Here is a 21,451-nt window from a genome sequence, read left to right as displayed (position 1 = left end):
AGCATTACATGCAGATTTTAATGCAACATATGAAGCCATTAAATATGCTTTCGAGCTGTGACGTTTATCGTTTAGCACGTGGGGGGGGGGGGTGAACCCATCATTCATTTAAAAAAAAAAAACAATAAAAATGATGCTATACAGACCTGATCCGTGAGATATTTATGAGATCAGCTAAAATAAAGTGTAGGCTGTTACCGGAAATGCTGCTCTGTATTTTTAATCACATATTTACATTGTAACCTTTTTCAAAGCAGACTGAAGTGTTTACATTTACGTCAAAAAAAACAACAAATGAAATGTACAACATGGAATCTACATATATAACACAGCGGACGTGTTGCTAGGATGAATGTCCGAATGAACACCTTTTTTTTTTTTTTTTACTTAAGCCCCCCGCCCCCAAAAAAATGCAATTCAGAAATGACTTCAATTATTTGATTTCAAAATAATGCCTTTAAGTTTAAACTACATTGGAGACTCTAGTGTTGTTCATCCCAGACAGATGTTGGGCAGTGGAGAGATCTTTCCGTTTTTGCAAAACAAACATTCGCCGTGTGGAAAAAAACCAAAACAAAACAAAAAAAAAAAGTGTCCGCTGGTGGCAGGACGCGACGTCAGGACTCGGCCGGCGAAGGCTGGCTCAGCGCTCCGTTGCGGGTGCGCAGCTGCGACTGGGCGATGTCGGCCAGCGCGTTCTGGATCTTCTCCAGCAGCATGTCGCCGCGGTACACCACCTCCTCCAGACGGGCCGCCGCGTCGTGGTTCTCCTCCTCCAGCTGACGGAGGCTGGCCGCCTGGCGACAGGTAGACAGAGCTGCAGAGTCAACCGCCGCGTCGGGTTTTAATCTTCTTTTACTTAAGAGTTAAGGATCTGAAATTGTGTTTTTAGTGGGAGTTATGTGGAGGAAAAAAACCCTGACTCAAATGAGGAAGTGGAAGGAAAAATGGTGCGTTGGTTTTATATTTTATTTAACAAATAAAAATCTTAAGAAAGTGTGCCATGCATTAAAACACAGAACATAACCGACTGGTGTCAAAAAAATTGAATTGTTAAAACATTTTTTTCTTTTTTGTTTGTTTGTTCTGTTATCTAATTGGTTGTTTCTAATTTTGGAGATCAATGCATCTGTTTAATAGTTTTGTATGCACTAATTGGTGAATTTTTTATTTTTTTTTAAAGTGGCAAACATACTCCAATTTTTTGGGATATGTTTGTCCTAGCTAGATTTTGACCTGGACTTTGACTGGGCCATTTCAGCACATGATGATCCAGCTCAGTCTATTGCAGCCTTGGTTGCTCTTACAATGACAAACGGTGCTTCTTAGAGTGATCTGATTAAAGGTTTTGAATAAAAATGCATGCCACACTCTCCAGATTTTGACTGGTAAAAATTTTGGAAACATTTTGTATTGTTTTCCTTCCATTTCACAATTATGCACTTACTTTTTGTCAATTTGTAACATAAAATCAAATCTTTATTTATATGGACATAAATTCAAGGAGGCGGTTTAAGGCATTTTGGGAAACAATGATAACATAAATCTGTATTTTACATATTAAAGCCTTTTGCTGGTGAAGGCCACCATCAGGACACAAAGGCAGAGCTCCAGCATACTTACAGCATGATCCCAACTTGATTCTTTTAGCCATCTTATTAGTCATTCCATAAATATATCAAGCACACGCTCACATGACTCGCATTATTTTTACCCAGCGACCCCAGAAGGCTCAGCCATTCACATTGGATCTCATGTATCCTTGCGCTTCCAGAAAAGGGAGCTACACGTTAGCAGCGAGGCTAATTCCATCCACAAGCAGCCAAAACAGAGGCTGACAAAGAGCAGCTGTACAACCAGGAAGTGGCATAATGATGCGGAGAGTGATTGTTGCACAGAGTGACCTCGTATCAATAAGTTTATTCTGCGAGAGAGAAAAAAAGAACATTTCACCGGATCCAATTCCACAAGAATTTTTTTCCTCAACTGTCTGGCAGCAACTTAGTGATGTGTTACATGAGAACCTTTAGATCTCAAAATGCAGGTAGAAAAACTCAAAGTATTGATCAGAAAAGAACAACATAGAATCAGCGATACTCTGAAGAACAACAGTCAACATGGTGAACATTGACTGTATGAATACTTTTGATGCATTTTCAAAATGAAAACATTTAGAAGAAAAACTGAAGTCTGGTTTGAAGACAACAAACTATTTCCCTCCCAGATTCTGGGGCTACCTAAATGGAAACCAACCCAGATGGCTCCCTCTGCTGGCCAAAAGCTGGAAATCCCCACAAGAAACCTTAATGCAGAGGTCTCAAACTCCAGTCCTCGAGGGCCGCAGTCCTGCAGTTTTTAGATGTGCCACAGGTACAAAACACTGGAACATGAAGCGACGTTTGCTAGGATCGGTAGTGCTAGCTAAAGCTAAGGCTAAAACTTTTAAATTTGAACCGGGGAAAAGGAAACTATTGGGATGAAATTAGCTTACTATATTATTTCAACACTTGCAAACTAATATTTGTCATTTTAATCCCTTTTTTTGAAAGTTTTTTATTTTTTTGCGAGTTAATCCATTTCCTGGACATACAGACACTCGCGCTAGAGCGAATGAGCAGCGCGCGAACTCCTGCGTAAAGCGTTATTGCGAGCGGACTCTTCTGACCTGCAGGGCCGCCGTAGACTCCTCGCTGGGAAGAGAGTCGATCAGAACGTCCACGTCTTTGGCCGTCCTCGCTATCAGAGCTGCGAACAGTTGAGCGTATTCTGGAACAAAGAGACAGAGAGAGAAAAAAAAATCACGTAGTAAAAAAAAAAAAATCCGTAAACGTTAATGAAGTGTGCCAAGGAGCATTTTTGTTCAACACAGTCTAAACCTTTTGCAGAATCACATTTTGGGATCATAAAGCCACAAACCTCATTGTGGCTTTGCAATTGTTGTGAACACTTGAATTTTATTAGTGTGGGGAGGCAGGAAAAGAGGAAGTCAACTCATTTATTTTATGCTCTATTATCAAAAGATTTTTTTTTTTTTTAACAAAAATTATTTGATTATTGTATTATCCTGCGTTCAGCAGAGCCAAGCCAACAGCTTGTCATTCACAAAGCCGGTCCGCAGTGAAGCAAAAAAGCTGCAGAAGAAGGCTTTGGATCAAAGCATGTGGATGTGTTAGAGCGGCCTAGTCAAAGTCCAACTGAGATCTGAAAACTTGTGCTCAGAGATGTCCTACCTCCAAACTGGTTGAATCTGAGCTACTTTGAAACAAAAAAACAAAACAAAACAAAAAACACCAAATATGTGAATGTGGTAGAGACACACCTCACCGTTTAGATTTGTTTACGTTTGCTTTTATGAAATAAAAAAATAGATAACCTTACCTCCTTTAGCTTCATATTTAGATCACTATTCTGGGTTAGTTTATGCTTGTGAGGCTGTAATGAAAAATTTACTGAGCCAACCTTCAGTGGGGTTTGCAGGCTGATCCTTGTTGATGGCCGTCTGGATGTTACTGAAAGAGGCAGGTGGAGCACATTGCTGCAGAACGCCGATGGCGTTACAGAACTGATCAGCGAGCTGCAGCAGAAACACAATCAATACAGAGATCGATTAGATTATCATTCAGTACAGACGCTGCAGTCCAGCAACGATTCAGGGCTACCTAGCTTTAACCGAATCTAAGTAGACCTTCCAATACGATATGATATTCAAATGTGCTAAGCAGGTAAAGAAGAATATATCTTTCTTAGTAAATTACATATAAAGCATAAACTCGTGCATCTAGTGGTTAGCTGTGGTAGCTAGATAGGTTGAAAAGTCATGTATACTGCAGTTTTGGAGGAGTTACTACTTGCTATTACTGCTTATTTAATCAAGTTCTTGTCACATAAGGACAAACAATAATGTCCGTTTTCTACAGTTCCTTTTAAAAGAGAGTTTTGCGAACCGAATTGACTGCGTCTTGAAGTTGCGTTAGCCGATCCGCCATCTTTTCTGTCGCTACAGGAAATCGGGTCCTCTCTCGCGAGAGCGGGATCGCAAACTCTCGCGGAAGTAGACGGGCTGTTTCGGAAGAGTTCAGTTTGCTGTAGCTGAAAGCGGCTTCTTGGCGCGTCGCAGGACCGACTACAGAGCTACTGTGAATGTTTCTGTCCGCTGTCGTGCGTGTTCGAAGGGAACGGACCCACAACAGAGCTTCAGCCGAGGACCAGTGTTAGCGTGTGGCTAATGACAACCACCAAAACGTCAACAGGAAGTAAAAAGGCTAGCTAAACTAGCGTCTACTTGCACTTTGAGCTCTTCAGGTGTGACTTTCGTATTTTACACATTTCCTGTTGTTTAAAATGAGCACTGAACAATAAGCAAAAACAGGGGCTGCTGTCAAACATTTTTTATTAATTGTTTAGTGTATCATAGTCCACTGCTGGATGGTATTAGTTTAGTTAGCATACCTAGCAACTGTCAGCTAAAGTCAGAAAATGAGGAGCAGTTTTTATCTTTGCAAAATATGCTGACCTGTCTTGTATATCAATATAAAACAACAGCTGGATCTGTATAAATTGAAATATTATAGATAGATTAATATTTGATCATAGAAATATCGATTTCAGTACTTCAATTTAAAAAAAGTGAACCTCGTATAAAACCATTAGACACAGTGTAAAATTATTTCTGGTCAGTTTAATGATTGTGACTTACAGCTAGTAACAACGCACTGTTGAGCTTGTTACAAAGTTAACATGATCTTATGAGTTACAACTATATTGATATCTCTCGGATAGATAAGTAAATTGGATATGACTGTAATATTTTCACTCTATTAATTCTATTTTTATGTACTGAGCTGTACCAGCACTTTTCATTGTGTTTCTAGAATCTGACTCCATCTTTCTTCATTAGATCATATAGTTCAGCAAATTAGATACGGTTTTAGTAAACAACCTATAATGTTTCTTTTCCAAGGAACGAGTGAGTTTTGAACATGTAGGTGTTTCTATTGTTAATTATCCTAACTAATTGATTTTAGAGTGATCTCTTCGGATCTTCTCTGAATTTGTCCTGGCTGTGACTCGTCTCTCCTCAGGTATGAACTGTTCTTTAGAGAAGGTTCTGGCAGATGCCAAGTCGTTAGTAGAAAGACTCCGTAACCACGACAACGCCGCAGAGATGCTCATCGAACAGACAACCTCCCTCAACAAGCGGGTGGAGGCCATGAAGCAGGTAGGGCATGAGTGTGTTGCTGGCTGAGTGTGAACAGAGGTTATTCACACGGTTAGTGACCGAAAGTCTCAGAACAGAGGCCTAACTCCGTAACTTTTATTTAATGTTCTCATAAAATAAGTTGGTTTTAAACTTGCTGCCACCCGGGGGGGGTGGGGGGCTGCGTTCTCCCAGAAAGCTGGAGCATATTTTATGTGAACGCATTCTCCAGCACTAATGGGTCTGTGAATATTGTTGTACATGTGAAATGGTGAAAGAGAAAGTCATGATTTAAAAAAAGACTGCAAAAGTAGGGCTGAAGCGATTAATCTTCATTAATCAATTAGGGAAATAATTGTCAACTGATTTACTAATCTAAGAAACTAATCGTTAAGGGAGCTATACAAACAAACAGAAAACTATCAGCTGAAAAAACAACATATTCAGAGCTGTAATTAAGCCAAAACTGTATATGAACATCCATCCATCCATTTTCTGTTCACCCTTTGTCCCTAATGGGGTCGGGAGGGTTGCCGGTGCCTATCTCCAGCTACGTTCCGGGTGAGAGGCGGGGTTCACCCTGGACAGGTCGCCAGTCTGTCGCAGGGCAACACAGAGACATACAGGACAAACAACCATTCACACACACACACCCCTAAGGAGAATTTAGAGAAACCAATTAACCTAACAGTCATGTTTTTGGACCGTGGGAGGAAGCCGGAGTACCCGGAGAGAACCCACGCATGCACAGGGAGAACATGCAAACTCCATGCAGAAAGACCCCGGCCGGGAATCGAACCCAGGACCTTCTTGCTGCAAGGCAACAGTGCTACCAACTGCGCCACTGTGCAGCCCCTGTATATGAACAGTTTTGACTAAATTTTGCAAATAAGATAAAAACCTTAATTACCTTCATCTGTACTCCTCAAGTGGCATAGTTTCAGCTTCACCATGGTCAAGTTCACTAAAGGGATGCTAAAGTATTGAATATTCTTACTTTAAAAAAAAATTAATTATTTGTTTTTTATATATACAGTATATATTAATGTATTTCCAGTATTGTGTAAAAGTGCAGGTACAGCTCAGTACAAAAAAAACTCGAGCGGTTAAATGGAGATTCTGGTGATTGTGCCAAATGTTTTCACCGACAATCGATTACTAAAATAATGGTTAGCTGCAGCGCTGTATGAACAGTTGATGATGTGTGATCTCCTGTTGCCAGTACCAGGAGGAGATCGATTCTCTTAACCAGGTTGCACGACATCGACCTCGCTCCAGTCTGGTCCTGGGAATCCAGCAGGAAAACCGTCAGATCAGGGAACTCCAACAGGAAAACAAAGGTGAAACACTTGTGGATCCACGCTCCTTCGGTCCTACAGCGGCGGCTAGTTGACTCATTCTATAAGAGACAGGACCAAGCTTGTGTCCTCTCCTCCTGCAGAGCTCCGAACGTCGTTGGAGGAGCACCAGTCTGCACTGGAGCTCATCATGACCAAATACAGGGAGCAGGTGTTCAGGCTTCTCATGACCAGCAAGAGGGAGGACCCTGCCATCGTCACCCAGCTGAAAGAGCAGCACACCACGGTCCGCACACCTGACCTGCTGATGAGAAACATGCGTAAAATGTATGGAACTTGAATGTCCTTCTGCTCTTTGCAGGAAATGCAGGCGCACATAGACAAAATAAACGAGATGGCGTCGGTGATGAGGAAGGCGATAGAGGTGGACGAGGGCCGGGTTTGTGAAGACGAGGAGAGGATTAAACAGCTAGAGGTAACCCTGGACACTTTCAAAAATTCTTAGTTTTACAAGTATTTTATACCAGAGTGACTCCTTAAAAACGTATATATCTAAAATCAAAGCCTTAAAATGTCTTGAGTTCATTTTCAAAGATGTAAATATGCTAATCACAGGTTTTAAATGTTGTTGCATCATCGTTCCATCCTTAATGTAGTTTTTTTCTCTTTTTTTTCTTTCTTCTTTTTTTTTTTTGTTGCCAGACTTTTCAGTCAAGTGAAAGTTTGAGTCTCACGCAGATGTTTTTATTACATTATGAGACTGGAGGCGGTTGGTAACTACCTGCTAATATACTCGTGCTAGCTAGCTAGTTTTTTTTGTGTCCATCATGAAAACAAATCCATCGTCAGTTGGCCGGACGAAGTTGGCTTTTGCCACTGGCTTCAATCATCCACTATGTTTATAGTTTTTTGTGTCGCAAATGTTATTCATGAAAAAAAAAAAAGATCTAAAAAAAAGTCTTAAATTTGCTGAAAGCTGCAGCTACCCATTATACACAGGAGTGGAACCAGATTCAGGGTGCACTGACTGCAGTCTTTTAAAAGACTGATTTGCAGATTCTGATTTTGAACAACACCATTTTTATTTCACCCAAGAAGTCGCTAAATATAGCAGTAAAGTTGCTAAGTTGGCAACAGTGAGGTGACAGTTGATGACTGCACACGTACCAGTCAACAACAGTGAGGTGACAGTTTCACATGTAAATATCATCCAATCGCTGTTCTTCCAAAATCAAGAGAATCTGAATAATAGTTTATTTCACAGTTAACACAAATACAATATACAGTAAGTAACATATTGTTCCCAAAGAGATCAACACTTGTAATAAATAATTACATAATAAATACATGTATGTATAATTTTTTGATGATTTATTGGTGCACGTTTACACCAGATGGTTCAACCTAAGTTACCAGATTTCTGTCTCTTGCTGTTGGACTGGGCCGTATGTTCTGCTTTCTATCAGATAATACTGAATGAAAATGTACATCCATGAGGTCATGACCTTAATCTGAGGTCATGAGGTCAATAATCCAAAGCACACTAGCAAGTCCATCTCTAAGTGGCACAAAAGAATAAAAGAAGCTGATTTTTTTTAATGGTTTAATCCAGTCACACAGGAGGATTTTCAAGCACTAAAAGCATTTTTAAGGTCATGCCACAACATGTTAGTACGGTTTAACTCCAGTCTTTAGCTAGACCAGGGGTCGGCAACCTTTTCTATTCAAAGAGCCATTTGGGACCGCCTCCCAATAAAAAGAAAGCACTTGGAGCCACAACCCATTTTGATGTGCAAAACACTGATTGAAAATCAATTTATTTTTTCCTGCATGTTTATGTCTGTTAAGGCTAAGATGGAGCAGCACTGAAAGCAGCTCTTTAAACCATTCAGACTAGAACACAACAGAGACACAATCAAAACTGTCAGATGATTTATTACCCGCGATAATAACTCAGAAATAGTCCAAATTATAATGTATTTTTATTTCTTTCCTACTTACGGAAAGTTTCTGTTTATATTGTAGGTTTGTGGCACCTTTCTATCCTAAAGAAATATATAAAACTTCAGATATTTCACAAAAAGATTCATGGAAAAACCTCACATAACCTTATATTAAAGCATAAAGTACGGCGCCCACCGTAAGAAAGGCTTACAGTGTTCAATTATGCTGCATAACTGACCAGTACAGTATTGCGAGGGAACGCAAAAGTTTTGCGAGGGAACGCAAAAGTTTTGCAAGGGAACGCAAAAGAAAAAAAATTCCCCATGTCTCCTAGGGGGCCATGTGAATGGGGAATGGCCTTTTTTCTCTCCTCTCCCTCGGGATATTTTTTTTTAGCAAAGACAGAGTGTTTGCTCTTGAAATGTCTTTCAACATTTGACTTCTTGTTGTTTGCCAGTCTGTCGCCACATATTAAGCAGACTGGTGAACCAGTTTCATCAGCGGTGAAAGCAAAATGATCTGTCCACGTAGCATTAAATGTTCTGCCATCTTCAGAATGTTTCCTTTTCTTGGATTTATTCATGATGTATCTTCCAGGCAAGAATCAAAAAGTCAATAAATCAGTGCGCTAAAAAATTGCGGTCTGCCAGACATGTGGGGTTCGCCAGGAATGCCTGTCGCACATCGGTGGACATGACGTATATTTTGGGTGCTAAAATTGTTCAAAACTTTTGTTTTAATGTTACAAGTTTACCATAATCTTCAGATTTAGAAATTTATTTTAAAATGATTTTAATTCATAATTTTTTAATGATTTAATTTTAATAAAATATTCTATTTCCCGAAGTCACTGGGAGCCACAACAGAAGGATGAAAGAGCCACACGTGGCTCCGGAGCCATTGGTTGCCGACCCCTGGCCTAGACCATCACTAGTTCTCACACACACAACCAACTGTGTTTGTGTGTTCCAGCTAGAGAACAACGGACTCCGAGAGCTGCTGGGAATCAGTCGTGAGGCTTTCCTCGTCCTAAAGAGAGAAGAGGCCTCGGAGAACACGTCGCTGTCTCCGCTGCTGACCAGCGCCGACGTCAGCCTGCGGAAGAGCTAGAGCCCCGCCCCTTTACGGGACGCCGCCGCCGCCGCCGTTCCACCCACAGACTCCTCAAGGCGAAGCCTCCTGCCGCATGTCGCCACCGGAGCCCCGTCTCTGTCTGCTGTCGCTGTAATGTTTTGCTTTCTTGTGTCAGTGTGGAGCCTGCGTCGTTTTAAAGTATGAATGAGTGAAAGAGTGACATAAATAAATGCACAGTGGTCAAACCGTGTGAGGCCATGTTGATTTAATGTAACATCTAAACAATCATAGCATGTATTCCCATGTTTCTGTCTCTGTTTTGGTTTCGGTGGTTGTGTGTGTATACGCAACTTCTTACTTTCACAACTCCTGTTGTTGTTGTCGACGGATTTAAGGACAGGAAGCGAAACTTGAACTGCTCAAAACACTGCCAGGAGTAGGAGCAGATGTTCTCAGGTTCTCTTATTTATGATGGGGGGAGAAAAAACAATAAAACTACAATGTAAATAATAGCCTTTTACAGCTACAAAATAAATTAGCTTAAAAATAAGATGATTTACTTGAAATATGTTTATTTACAGTGCTTTGCATTGTTTGTTTTACAAATAAAAATCTGAGAAGTATGGTGTGAATTTACTCTGATACCTCCAAGTGAAATTTGGACCGTCTAGCTGCTTCCAAAACGTTGAAAGGTCTAGTCAAAGTTCAAGAGAGAATATCGGACTTGAAGTTTGATCCCGTTAATTATTTTCTGACCTTTTCTCTTAAGTTCTTAATTTTAGTTTTTGTCATTGTTTAATTATGATGTGTTTTTTTAAAAATAGAAATAAAAAGGCATAAGAAAAAATATATGTATGTATATATATATATATGTACATATGTATGTATAAATATATATATATATAAATAATTAAATTTGTAAAAAAAAAAAAAAAAGTCATTTAATATTGAAGTTCACGTTAAGTCGAAGTATCGCGGGATTAGAGGCGAGATTTCCAAGCCAGAAGGGGCCTGTTGTTGAACCAGCAGAGCGGCAGGGAGCGGAGTGAGGGAGACAAGTTGGGGTTTGTTGCAGGGAGCAGACCTCAGCTGTCCACTATGTCACTATCGCGGTTGGTGGGACGAAAACACGGACGAGTTCGCGGTTTCCGGTGATTTTTCAACCACCGGCAGGTTGAAGTGTTTTTTTTTTTTTATTTTTGTCGGGCAGGTAAACCGGAGGGAAATGTCTCACTGGATGTGGAGTCCGCTGCTGCTCTTCTTCGCATGTGAAGTACAAGCTCAAGCGGAAAGTGAGTACAGTCACTGCTACGGCGTGTTAGTGTCTACTTTTCTTTTTTTAAAATAAATCTTCTTCATAAATCATTTTATCTGTATAAAACTGCAGAATTCAGTTTTATGCGGTTTTTTTCTGTTAAGCTAGCAGGACAAGTAATTCCGCTCGTGCAGAAAAGCATCTGTAGCTTAGCTAGCTAAAAAATAAAACACGACATATTTATTTAGTCCACTAACCTCACTATAAGAAATAGCTCGATTAAAAGTAAATTATTAAAGTGGCAGGTTCCTGATGTCAGTGGAATAAACATGAAGGAAAGTCAATAACATGCAGCAAACCTCAGTCTGGGTAAAGTAGTTTTAAGTTCATAGAATTGCACTTATAAGGAATTTAGAGGCACCAGCAGGTGAAAACATTAGGATTTACTTTGTTAAACTAGATGTTTTACGTAATAATGACATTTTTAAAAGTCGAGTTACTCGATCATATAAAGAGATGTTGGCATTGAGATTGGGTTCCTTCAGCTCATTCCTTCCAAACAGGCTGAGGAATGAAAACATCCATAGTTAACCGATTAACTATGGATGGGGGGGAAACATCTAGGGAGGCAATGGAAGCAGATGATCAGATGATGCACTTAATTAATCCTGGTATATCTGAGGCTTGGCCTGACAAAAATATATTTGTACTCATTATCAAAGAAAGTCTTCCATCAAATCTTGCCCTTTAGAAGCAGTGGAGATTAAGGGAGCATTCAGACTGAACGGATTTTTGATTTTCTTGGAAATTGCCGAAGATCAACAATTGTCAAAGAGAAGAAATGTGAACATCCTTTAGAGCATGACAGCTTGAATTTCTTTGAGATGAGAAGTCATTTTGAATTAAAAAAAACAATTGTCTAATTCTAATCTCTGGGCATTTGTAGTAAAAACAAAACATCTAATTGCTCTTATATAAGATGGAGATCAGGCTGTGAATGCATGGCACATAAATGATATGCAAATATTTCATCTAAGCATTCCTGTAGTGCAGTGTTTCACTTGCTGACATTGCAGCGACAAGAATTGTGATTGGATATATTCTGCAGCTCTCCAGAAATCTATTTTGGTGAGCAGCAGCTCGCATTTGAAAAGTCAAAATTAAGGCAATCTCTTTAATAGAACTGCTCTACAAAAATCGGCAGTGAAGAATTCAGGTTTATGTTGAGTAATCTCAATTTTAATGTTGCATTTTTAGTCCGTTTTCAACCAAATTTTGCTTGGCTGTTGGACAGGCCTGTCATTGTAACAAATTTTGTCCTAGAAATTATTTTTGATAAACAATGAAATAGTCATTTTGAGACCATTTTTAACAAATAAATAATAATAATAATAATGGTTTAATAATGCAAGTAAACCCACTCAAGCATAAAAAAACCCCTTTAATTTCTAAAGAACATTTTAACATTGGATCTGGAAAACATTTCACGCATAAAAAAAGCAAATAAAACAACAATAATTCAAAGTCTTGATATTCAAAATTGCAATAAAAACAATAATCATCTCAGGGAAAACAGGCCAAAGTGGCAGGGAGTGGAAGCTAACAGTTCGTACCATGTGTCAAAAGCTTTGCAGTGTTTCACAAAACTTTCAACGATATTGCGCTCATTTTAATTTATCATCCCATTAATTGATTTGTTGATAATTGTGACCGGCTTTCTGTTGAGCCCTTCAAGAACACTTCCTTAATCCAGGAAGGAAATTAAATGCTAACTCATACTGTTCATGTTGTTGATGCTAACGGGCGTGGGCAAGAACCATCTCCTCTAGCAGCCTGTGTCGTAGCGCAGCAGTAGAAGACTCTGACTGAAGATAATGATTCCTGGACGTCCACGTGACCATCTGTGTCGTGTTGTGTCCTCAGACCGCGTGACGTTCCTGCCGGGGGCGTTCCAGAACGTGAACGTCTCTCTGAACGAGACGGTGGAGGCGGTGGTGACCCGGATCCCTCCGGACGTGGCCTTCATCACGCTGCAGTTCCACACGCTGCACCGCAACGCCACGCTCTCCTACACCAGGGTGAGAGGAACAGGGATTACTTTCATGCATCCGCTCACTGCAGTGAAACGCGAGGAAGTGGGATTTACTTACCAGATACAGTAAATGTCGGACTGTTTGTGGCAGAAGCTTTGTTTCCTTTAATGTTCCTGTGATTTCAGGTGTAGCTTCAGTGAACCGGGCGAGTTAAATCAGCGAAACAAGTGCGTTTTTAATTTCTCCCACTAATGCTCGGGGTCACGGAGTGCGCTAAAACCGTTCTGCTGCCACGGAATGAATGAATGAGGCTTTGTGAGGCGGGTCGGCTGACCCCCTGAGAGAAGTCTCAGTCAGCTGATGTACAGTCCTCAGGTCAGGAGCAGCAGACGAAACGACTTCCAGGAGAGGGAGGGGGGTAATCAATCTTCTGGCCAGGGTCCCAAAGTCTCTGAGGGGGAAAAAAAAATCTCCCCGCGGGGTCAGGGTGGCACTTACAAGTCAGGGAATGTTCTCTGATTATTCTGGAAGAAAACTAATCTGTGATTAATTGCCTGCTTCAGACAGATGAAAGGAAAACAGATCCAAGTCTGCTAAACGTGCCCAAATAAAAGGGGAAGTAGAGTTTTTCAGCAACAATGTAAAGTCATTCTAAAGATTTTAACTTCCTGTATGTGATATCTTTAATCAGTTCCCTTTTTTTTTCTTGCTTTGATCAATTACTTTTAGGATTTTTTTTGGTTGTGTCTACACCTTTCACAATAACAAATATTGCTGGACAACTTATAGTTTTAAAGTAATGTAATAATAATGCAGGAACACGTTCTCGAAGACCAACAAACTTAAAATTCTAATGAATATTTAACAGTGGAACTGGGGCACAGTTAAAATATCCCAAATAAATAAAGAAAACAGAAACAACAAATGAAATTAATCATGATGTCTCTGTAAACAAAATTGTTCTTCAAAGAAAGCTCTAGTTGAGACCTGAGCACCAGACTGAGGACTTTAGTCATCCAGTTTTTGGTTGATAGAGCGAAAATAGAGAAGAACAATAAATCACCCAAATGGAAATGATGAATCTCAAAAATCATCTCCGAATCGAATTGTGACCCTGAAAATTGGAATCAAATCCGTTGACAATGAGAGCAATCTGAAGGCGACACATAAAGACCTGATCAGTTATGGATTATTGAGTATTTCCTACAGATGGAGCCTCTGCGCTGGATCCGCAGTAGACTGTGGTTGTTGCTGGAGTTACAATGAAGCTGTGATGGAGAGGAACAACAACAACCCGGTTGTTGTCGAGTCGCAGTTAAATGTTGACTGGTTTCTTTGTGGTCCGACAACACGGAGCCAGACTTGTCCCCAGTTACTGCTCTGGTGAAAATTGCAGTTTAAAAATCTCCTGATTGGGATACAGTTGTGATGGAAAACATTTTCTGTAGGCTAAATAACTACCCTTTAATTAAAATTATATTTTGATTAATGAAGAAATAACCAACCCTCTTCAGTTTGGAAGTTTAAGGAAGACTCAAACTCATTCGTTTCCAGTGCCAACAGTGTTTAGTCTGTTTAAAGCAAACTCTTGTCAATAACTTTAAATTTATCTTCAGTCTAACTGCGGCTAATTCTGCTTTTTTTCTTTAACGAGGCTGATTAGTGCGTCCAAATAGAATAGCTAAACGCCTGAGCTTGACGTCTGTGTTCCAGATCCCAGATGAAGGTCCTTTCCTGTCGGCCGTGGACTCTGGGCTCCTCGCGGCTCTGCAGCCGGCCCAAACCCTGCTCTCCTTGTTCCTGTCTTCTCCCGACGAGGAACCCGTCTCTGGGACCGGAGTCATCCTCTCTTACTCCAGCACTGGTAAGGAGAGCAGGAAGTTGCGCACTCTCAGTCACGAAACGCGTTTCTGCAAAAGATTTCACCACAAACTGAGAAGCAAATGTATCTATTTAGTTTTTGCACTGGTGGTTCTTTCCAGCGCCGGTCCCTGGAGCCTGCAGCATGGAGTCCAGCCTGGACTTGGATCCCAACGTCTACATCAGCTACAACCTGTACGAGACCACCGTCCGCTTCGGCCCCGCTAATTTAGGATACCAGAGGTGAGCCGGGGAGAGTTTGCTTCACTTCCTGTTTAGCCACTCTGGTTGCAGGCTTCAGCAACACTGCAAACACACAAAGCAGATCTGGGTTTTTTTTTTTTTTTTTTTCATGAATATTTCTGAGTGTTGAACCTCGATGACGTATTACTGGGAAACATTTGCAATGGTTTGTGGACTGGAACGCTACATTAGACCGGAACGCTGTTTTGTGTTTTTTCTGTCGCCTTGCAATGTCATGCATGAGGTTTAGCAAGCAACTACTTATCTGATTAGTTTTTAGAGAAGACAGGAAGTCAGTTTTGATTTAGATCAACATCTACACTGCAAAAAACAAAATCTTACTAAGTGTTTTTGGTCGAGTTTCTACTTCAAAAGTACAATTGAAATAAGAGAAACTCAAAAGTAACTTTTCTGCAAGAAATAAGAGCTTGTTTTAAATGAATAATTCCTCAGTTCCACTAGAACTATTTCACTAATAACATGAGGAAAATGTCTTGCTATGAATTAAATAATCTACCAGTGGAACTAGTGGGTTTTTATTTATTAATATGAAGGAAATATTTACTTAAAACTCCTATATATTGCTGAAAAGTTACTTGTAAGTTAGTTTTCTCTTACTTCAAGTGTACTAAGATATTTGCACTACAAACAAGACCAAAAGCATTTGGTAAGATTTAATGTTTTTGCATTGTAACTCATCACAAAGATTTAAAAAGCTGCAGCTTTGACTCTGAGATGTTGCAAAACCGCCACACGTTGGTGGCAGGAGCTCGTTTTACTGTCTGTTTGCGACTTTCAGGCGTCCTACTGGTGCAGGAACCAAAGTAGAGCAGACTGATGCACATCAGCTGTTTATCAGCTCTCACATCGCGTTTGTGTCCCGCCCTGACGAAAGAAGTGAAAACGCACCAGTCCGTGTCTGTTCTCTCTGCACATGATGCGCCAACAACAATTAAACTGCAACTGTCTACTGTGGGTAATGAGATCCACAATCGCTTTCATGTGACAGAGATGTATGTAATGTTTACTGTTTGCATATGAGGCGGCAGTCAAGTCAAAATCAGTCCCTGATGTTTTTCAGAGTTTACATTTATGGGCCTAACCTGACCCAAAATGTGATCGGGCTCAGGCTTCTCTAATACGTTTGATTAGATCAGAGAAAGCCAAACCAAACTGTAAAGTTGTGTTAATTTGCTTTTTAGTCTAAATTAGAGGTACAGAAAAAAAATCTGTTCTATAGAAAACCTGCCATCAGAGAAGCATTTGTATTTTGAACAATTGTTTGACATTTTTTTTATTTAAGAAAAAGTTAGGCAGCTAAACTAACCTAATACTGGTCATTTAAGCTGCAGATTTGTATGCACAATTCTATGTTTGAAAAATGTGGATCTCTATTCTACATATAACAGACAGCTTACCCTGTTAAGGAAAGAGAATAAGGTGTAGAGTTTCATTAGACTGTAACAAGTGCAGCACAAAGCACAGGCAGCCCCGCCCTGCTCTTCTCCTCTCAGTCACATCCCAGATGATTTGCTCTTGACTCGCGCTGCGGTTCCAGCAAGCGACAAAGTGGAGCAGGAAGATGCGAAATGAAAGATTAAAACACAAAAAAGTTGCACTTATGACTCAAGTTATGCTCTAAAAACTGAACCAGTGAAATTTTACTAAATAATATGTCGAGTTTAGATTTGATTCAAACTTAGTCGGGTCAAGTTGGGTATTTTTTAAAAAAAAATTTAGGTAGATATTAGCTCTCTTTCTTTCTTTTTTAAAATCTTTGTCAGAGGTCAAACCCTGGCAGCCTGCGACACGTCGACAGCAAGCGACACGCGCTGGCGCCTGGAGTACGACGTCTACCATTACTTCCTACCCGAGAGCGACCTATCAGAGAGCAGCCTGTTCAGCGGCCTCCAGGCTGTCGCCGACGCCCGAGGCATGGCGGCGAGCGGCAGACTGGTGAGAACCCAAACATGACCAGTAAACTATACGTTTAGCGACGCATCAATGAACGACCGTCTTGTCTCCTGTAAGGTGGTGACGCTGAAGTCAACGGACAAGACGGCCGTGGCGTTCAGCTCCATCCCCGGTCAAGGCGTCATCTACTCCGTCATCGTCAGAGACCCCGTGTTGAACACCTCCGCCTCCTACGTTCCTGCCCACACCTACGCCTGTAGCTTCACCTCCACTCTGGACGGCTGCCAGACGCTCGGTTAGCATCTGTTGTAGCCACTGGTTTAAAATCAATGTTTTAAAGAATTTAGTTTAAGTTAGGTGTGAACGTGTTGCAGAAAAAATATCGACAAAAGTTTTCTTCACCATCGCTGGCTTGGCAGGCTTGTTCGTCTGCTTTTTCGGCCATCGATTCTTCAAATGTGGTGAGTCGACACACTAAGAGATGTATTCTAATCTGTTGGTGATGTAGAACCTGCTTTGTGATACTTAAAATGAGAATCCCTCAATAAAACTCTAATTTTGAGATCTAACAAACGGGCACCTCAACCAGGGATTTATGAGCGTTCTGCTGAGTCTACCTGATTACATCTCAAATTCAAACTGAGTTTTTGCAAACTCTTACTCAGGGTTTGTATGGGTACTTGAAATCCTTCAAAATGCTTGCATTTCAATTAGGCCTCTTTAAGGTTTGGAAAGTTCTCGTTTTCTGCAGAAAGTGCTTGATATTCAAAGTGAGCAGTTTTGTAATAAACTGCAATCAGACGTTTGATTCAAACCCTACATTTGGAAAACATGTACAGCTGAAACCAGATTTTTACATACACCTAATTAAAGACATGCAATTTTTTTTCTTCTTCTCACATTTAAGTTAGATTGAAGTAAGTTTATCTTTAGGTTAGTTGGAATTACCAAAGTGATTTTATGTGACATAAAATTATATTTTAGTTTGCTAAAATATCCCTGCTGTAGAATGTCGAATACTGCCACAATACATTGTTAATAACAATAATAAATGATGTCATGTGGTAGTGATTGTAAATGCTTGAAAAGTACTTAAATTTTACTGTGTAATGTGCACAAACCCTGCGTATCTTAGCAGGCAGTGAAGGAGTTGTACAAAACACAGAAGTGAATGGAAACAGCTGGAAGTCTTACTTCTCAGGCTGTAGTTTGTTTTTTGGTTTAGGAGTTAATTCTCAAGACGCTTCATGCCTCTTCATCACATCCACCTAATGCCACACAGTGATTGGAAAGGAAGTGTAATTATTATGGGGGAACACAGATGTTTTGTATCAACAGAGCCATTTTTTAAACTGAGAAACATTATGCTCACAAACAACATCTGTGGTTTCACATACTACATCACCATTCATGTATGTTTCAGGAAAATGTTTTAAAATAACTTTCAAGCTATGGAAAACAATAGAAAAACATGGAAATATGATGAAGGTAACACTTTAGGAAGCTAATGGAGCTAATGTGAGTCAATCTACTTCCTGTATGGGTTAATTTGTCTTTCTCTCTTCCTGTGGTTCAGAGCTGTTCTGCATGGGGTTCAGCTTCGCCGCGTTTTTCTTCTTCGTCCTCATCACAAGGACCACGCAGCTGGACTATGACAGTGAGACCCTCCTCCCAACCTCCTGACCCATTCACACAGCGTCAACAAGTTGGGATTTATTTATTTTTATTTTTCTCCACTCCCAGTCCGGCTGACCGTGTCCGCTGTGGTGGGGGTGGTGGGCGGTGTCGTCCTGGTGATGAGCTGGTGGCGCTTCGGCTCCGTCATGGCCTGCGTGGTCGTGGTCGGCCTGATGCTGGGCTTCCTCGTCGCTGCCGTCGTCCTCTTCACCCCGCTGGGTACAATCCGCCTCTCTCTCAGTCACAGCGCACCTTTTTCTTGTTGTTGGGGATTTTTTTCTCGTTTTGTTTTGATTTTTAAATCTGTGCCTTGCCGTTTGAACACAGGAGACCTCGAAGTGTTCAGGAACTCGGACGTGGTTTTCTGGGTGACGTTCTGCTGCATCATGATCACACTTCCGCTTTTCTTCGTGCGGTGGCCCAGAGAGGTAACACATTTCACACTCTGGTTACCTGACAGCGGCCTTCGTCTGGTGAATGTTGCCTAGTTACCACTGCAGCAAAACACCGGCCTTTCATTCAGTTTTCCTGTGGCAGATGGAGAAGGAAAGTGTTAGAAAATAAATAAAAACCTGAAATGTGCAAATTATGCTAGATTTTGTTTAGGAGCATCAGAGTGAAGGCTGACCGATGTACAGATGTAAGCCACACTTTTCAGATTTTATTTCCGTAATGGAAGATGCTGTGGGAAAACTGGTCAGAGCTGTTAGAGAAAATGAGTTTAAATACTTATGGGTATTAGTTTATTAAATAAACATGAAGAACTAAATTTTTTATTTTAATATGAAGCACCACATTATGAAAGTTATATGGTGTGAATACTTTTGAAAGCCAATGTATGCCTTTATTAATAACTTTATTTATTAGTTTAGTAGATCACAGTGGATTGGTTTGTTTTTAAACTGTGAGCTACTAAACAAATTGGTGCCATGCTGCCACCTGCTGGTAGTTTTGCTGCTACTGCAAGTCGGTGGGAAAAGAGAGCAGATTATCAGTATGTACCGCTGGTGCCCCCTGGTGGGCAAACAATCCATAGTCATTTGGAAAAACTGAATGTTTATGAAGTTTATTTTTGTAGCTTCTAAGTTAGATGCGTCTAGTTTCTGTTTATCAGTGAAGGCAACATGAGTGCAAAGTTGCACAGAGGACCAGAGTGGTTCACTAACCTGATTAGATGTAAAAATGGCCGCCATGTTTGAGGTTCTCCTCGCTTCTTGCTTGCTCCAGGGAAACATCGTGACGTGCGGCGTCGTCGGAGCGTACGCCGTGGTGCTGGCCGTCAACGCCTACGTCTACACCAGCCTCTCCTACATCACGCTCAACATCCTGAAGCGCTTCCTCAACAACAACTTCAGCGCCGCCTTCACGGACGCGCCGTTCCAAACCATCGGTGAGTTTTCATCGACTTGTTTCAGCTCGAGCCGTGATCAGATTTTTAACCGCCTCGCCGTGTTGTCCTGCAGACTACGCCTTGATCACGGTGTGGGCGGTGCTGGGCGTGTGCGGCGTGGTGCTGCAGCTGTACCGCGAGCGCTCGCGGCCTTTCTTCCCGCCCAGCCCGTACCTCATGTGGCTGCAGGAGCGCGAGCGCCGCAAGACCAACGTGCTGGACCCGAGCCACCACGTGCCCTCGCTGGCCGGGCGCCTGGTGGAGAGGGCGCAGCAGCTGGTCGGGCGGAGGGAGCCGGCAGGCGAGCACACGCCGCTGCTGCTGTGACAGCCGTCGATGCCATGCTGCCACCTGCTGGCAGTTTTGCAGAGTTGCGGCGCAGACGGACAGGAAACGATTCGGTTACTTTTAACACTGACGACACGAGACTGAAGATCTGCAGAAAGACCAAAAGTCCTTCAACCACTTCCTTTTTACTCAGCTCTTTTTTAAAGCAACGCAGATTTTTACCTGCACAATGAAACATGGGAGCCGCCATCTTTCTTTCCTTCACTTCCTTTTTGATCAGGATCCAGAACTCTGGAGGCTTTCAAACGATCAGGACTAAACATATAAACAAGTCCTCCCTCTGCAGACCCCTTCATATTTTGCACACTGGATTATATTAAACTATATGATGTTACATCGTTTAGTGCTGTGACACGGTGTTTGAAACATTACTGATTTGTTTTTGTTCATTTAAATGTTTTAATATCAGACAAAGATAACCTTAATCAACAAAAAGCGCTTCTCACATCAGGACTTCAATTATTTGTGGAAAAAAATGATCCGAGCCCAGCTGGCCCACAGCATCTCATTCGTCAAGACTTTGACTAGACCCAATCAAAACATTTATTTTTTTTCCCCTTTTGGAGTAACTTTGATAGGTCAGCCAGTCCTAGGAATGTTTTCCTCCGTTCTCTCCAGACTGAAGGACGTTATCTGGTCCTGATCGTTTCTGTCCTACTTCGTGTTGCTAAGCAGGTTCTAATTAAGTTCATATTTAACAAATCTGAAAAATCAGATTAATTAGGTCATTATATATTTCCCCAGCTTATCTTTGTCTGATAATAGATTAATTTGATTTGAGATGTGACAACAGTTCATCGCAGCACCTGGTTGCCATGGCGTTTCTCAGGGGTTTTGACACACAGCTTTTAGACCGATGAGTGCTGATGACACATGGTTAGATTTCTGAAGCAATTGAATATGTTTTGGGGTATTTTGTTCAGACAAGCCAACATGTTTGTAAGATTAACCTGTTTGAATTTTAATGTATTGATATTTAATAAAATGCCTTCAGTGTTTTTTGGACAGATTCTGCCGTAATGTGATTTCACTGCATTGCCTAATAATACGGGGGTCGACACTAATTGTGGCTGTTTAGAGTTGCTCACTTTGTGTTCTGCTCCCTTAGTCATGAATGTGCCTTGAGCTTTTAATAAATGGGTGCTTTCCCTTCAAACTAATTTTCCCTCTAAGGTTCACTTTTAAAGTTTGCCCAAGAGCACTTTATGAAAAATATAA

General features: G+C 41.0%; 3 protein-coding genes across 3 annotated transcripts; 2 read left to right on the top strand and 1 right to left on the bottom strand.

Annotated features, from left to right (window-relative positions):
• Positions 1-199: 199 nt before the first annotated feature.
• Positions 200-4,079, bottom strand: med21 (mediator complex subunit 21). The gene is made up of 4 exons (XM_028043387.1): positions 3,945-4,079; positions 3,460-3,574; positions 2,666-2,766; positions 200-797 (listed from the first exon to the last, which is right to left on the bottom strand). The coding sequence occupies exons 1-4, from the start codon at positions 3,984-3,986 to the stop codon at positions 618-620; spliced, it is 438 nt and encodes a 145-aa protein (XP_027899188.1). The 5' UTR covers positions 3,987-4,079; the 3' UTR covers positions 200-617.
• A 6-nt stretch (positions 4,080-4,085) lies between these two features.
• Positions 4,086-10,136, top strand: fgfr1op2 (FGFR1 oncogene partner 2). The gene is made up of 6 exons (XM_028043385.1): positions 4,086-4,302; positions 5,082-5,218; positions 6,420-6,537; positions 6,639-6,781; positions 6,857-6,970; positions 9,412-10,136. Exons 2-6 carry the CDS (start codon positions 5,084-5,086, stop codon positions 9,547-9,549), a joined length of 648 nt encoding a protein of 215 aa, XP_027899186.1. The 5' UTR covers positions 4,086-4,302; positions 5,082-5,083; the 3' UTR covers positions 9,550-10,136.
• A 379-nt stretch (positions 10,137-10,515) lies between these two features.
• Positions 10,516-21,393, top strand: tm7sf3 (transmembrane 7 superfamily member 3). Its single transcript, XM_028043384.1, has 12 exons — positions 10,516-10,805; positions 12,692-12,846; positions 14,515-14,665; positions 14,784-14,904; positions 16,689-16,860; positions 16,936-17,113; positions 17,193-17,279; positions 18,395-18,475; positions 18,562-18,714; positions 18,823-18,923; positions 19,723-19,885; positions 19,959-21,393. Exons 1-12 carry the CDS (start codon positions 10,739-10,741, stop codon positions 20,210-20,212), a joined length of 1,683 nt encoding a protein of 560 aa, XP_027899185.1. The 5' UTR covers positions 10,516-10,738; the 3' UTR covers positions 20,213-21,393.
• Positions 21,394-21,451: the final 58 nt, after the last annotated feature.

Source organism: Xiphophorus couchianus, chromosome 17 (assembly GCF_001444195.1).
Source record: "Xiphophorus couchianus chromosome 17, X_couchianus-1.0, whole genome shotgun sequence".
Lineage (NCBI taxonomy): Eukaryota > Metazoa > Chordata > Actinopteri > Cyprinodontiformes > Poeciliidae > Xiphophorus > Xiphophorus couchianus.
This window is presented reverse-complemented; position numbering and strand designations above follow the sequence as displayed.

Excerpts from the sequence above, each read along its gene's own strand:
- fgfr1op2 (XM_028043385.1), top strand. The coding sequence starts at position 5,084 with ATGAACTGTTCTTTAGAGAAGGTTCTGGCAGATGCCAAGTCGTTAGTA. Across the intron at positions 5,219-6,419 it reads GGGTGGAGGCCATGAAGCAG|TACCAGGAGGAGATCGATTC; the intron begins GTAGGGCATGAG and ends TCCTGTTGCCAG. Across the intron at positions 6,971-9,411 it reads AGAGGATTAAACAGCTAGAG|CTAGAGAACAACGGACTCCG; the intron begins GTAACCCTGGAC and ends TGTGTGTTCCAG.
- tm7sf3 (XM_028043384.1), top strand. The coding sequence starts at position 10,739 with ATGTCTCACTGGATGTGGAGTCCGCTGCTGCTCTTCTTCGCATGTGAA. Across the intron at positions 10,806-12,691 it reads AGTACAAGCTCAAGCGGAAA|ACCGCGTGACGTTCCTGCCG; the intron begins GTGAGTACAGTC and ends TTGTGTCCTCAG. Across the intron at positions 12,847-14,514 it reads CCACGCTCTCCTACACCAGG|ATCCCAGATGAAGGTCCTTT; the intron begins GTGAGAGGAACA and ends TCTGTGTTCCAG.
- med21 (XM_028043387.1), bottom strand. The coding sequence starts at position 3,986 with ATGGCGGATCGGCTAACGCAACTTCAAGACGCAGTCAATTCG. Across the intron at positions 2,767-3,459 it reads GCCTGCAAACCCCACTGAAG|AATACGCTCAACTGTTCGCA; the intron begins GTTGGCTCAGTA and ends TCTTTGTTCCAG. Across the intron at positions 798-2,665 it reads AGTCTACGGCGGCCCTGCAG|GCGGCCAGCCTCCGTCAGCT; the intron begins GTCAGAAGAGTC and ends ACCTGTCGCCAG.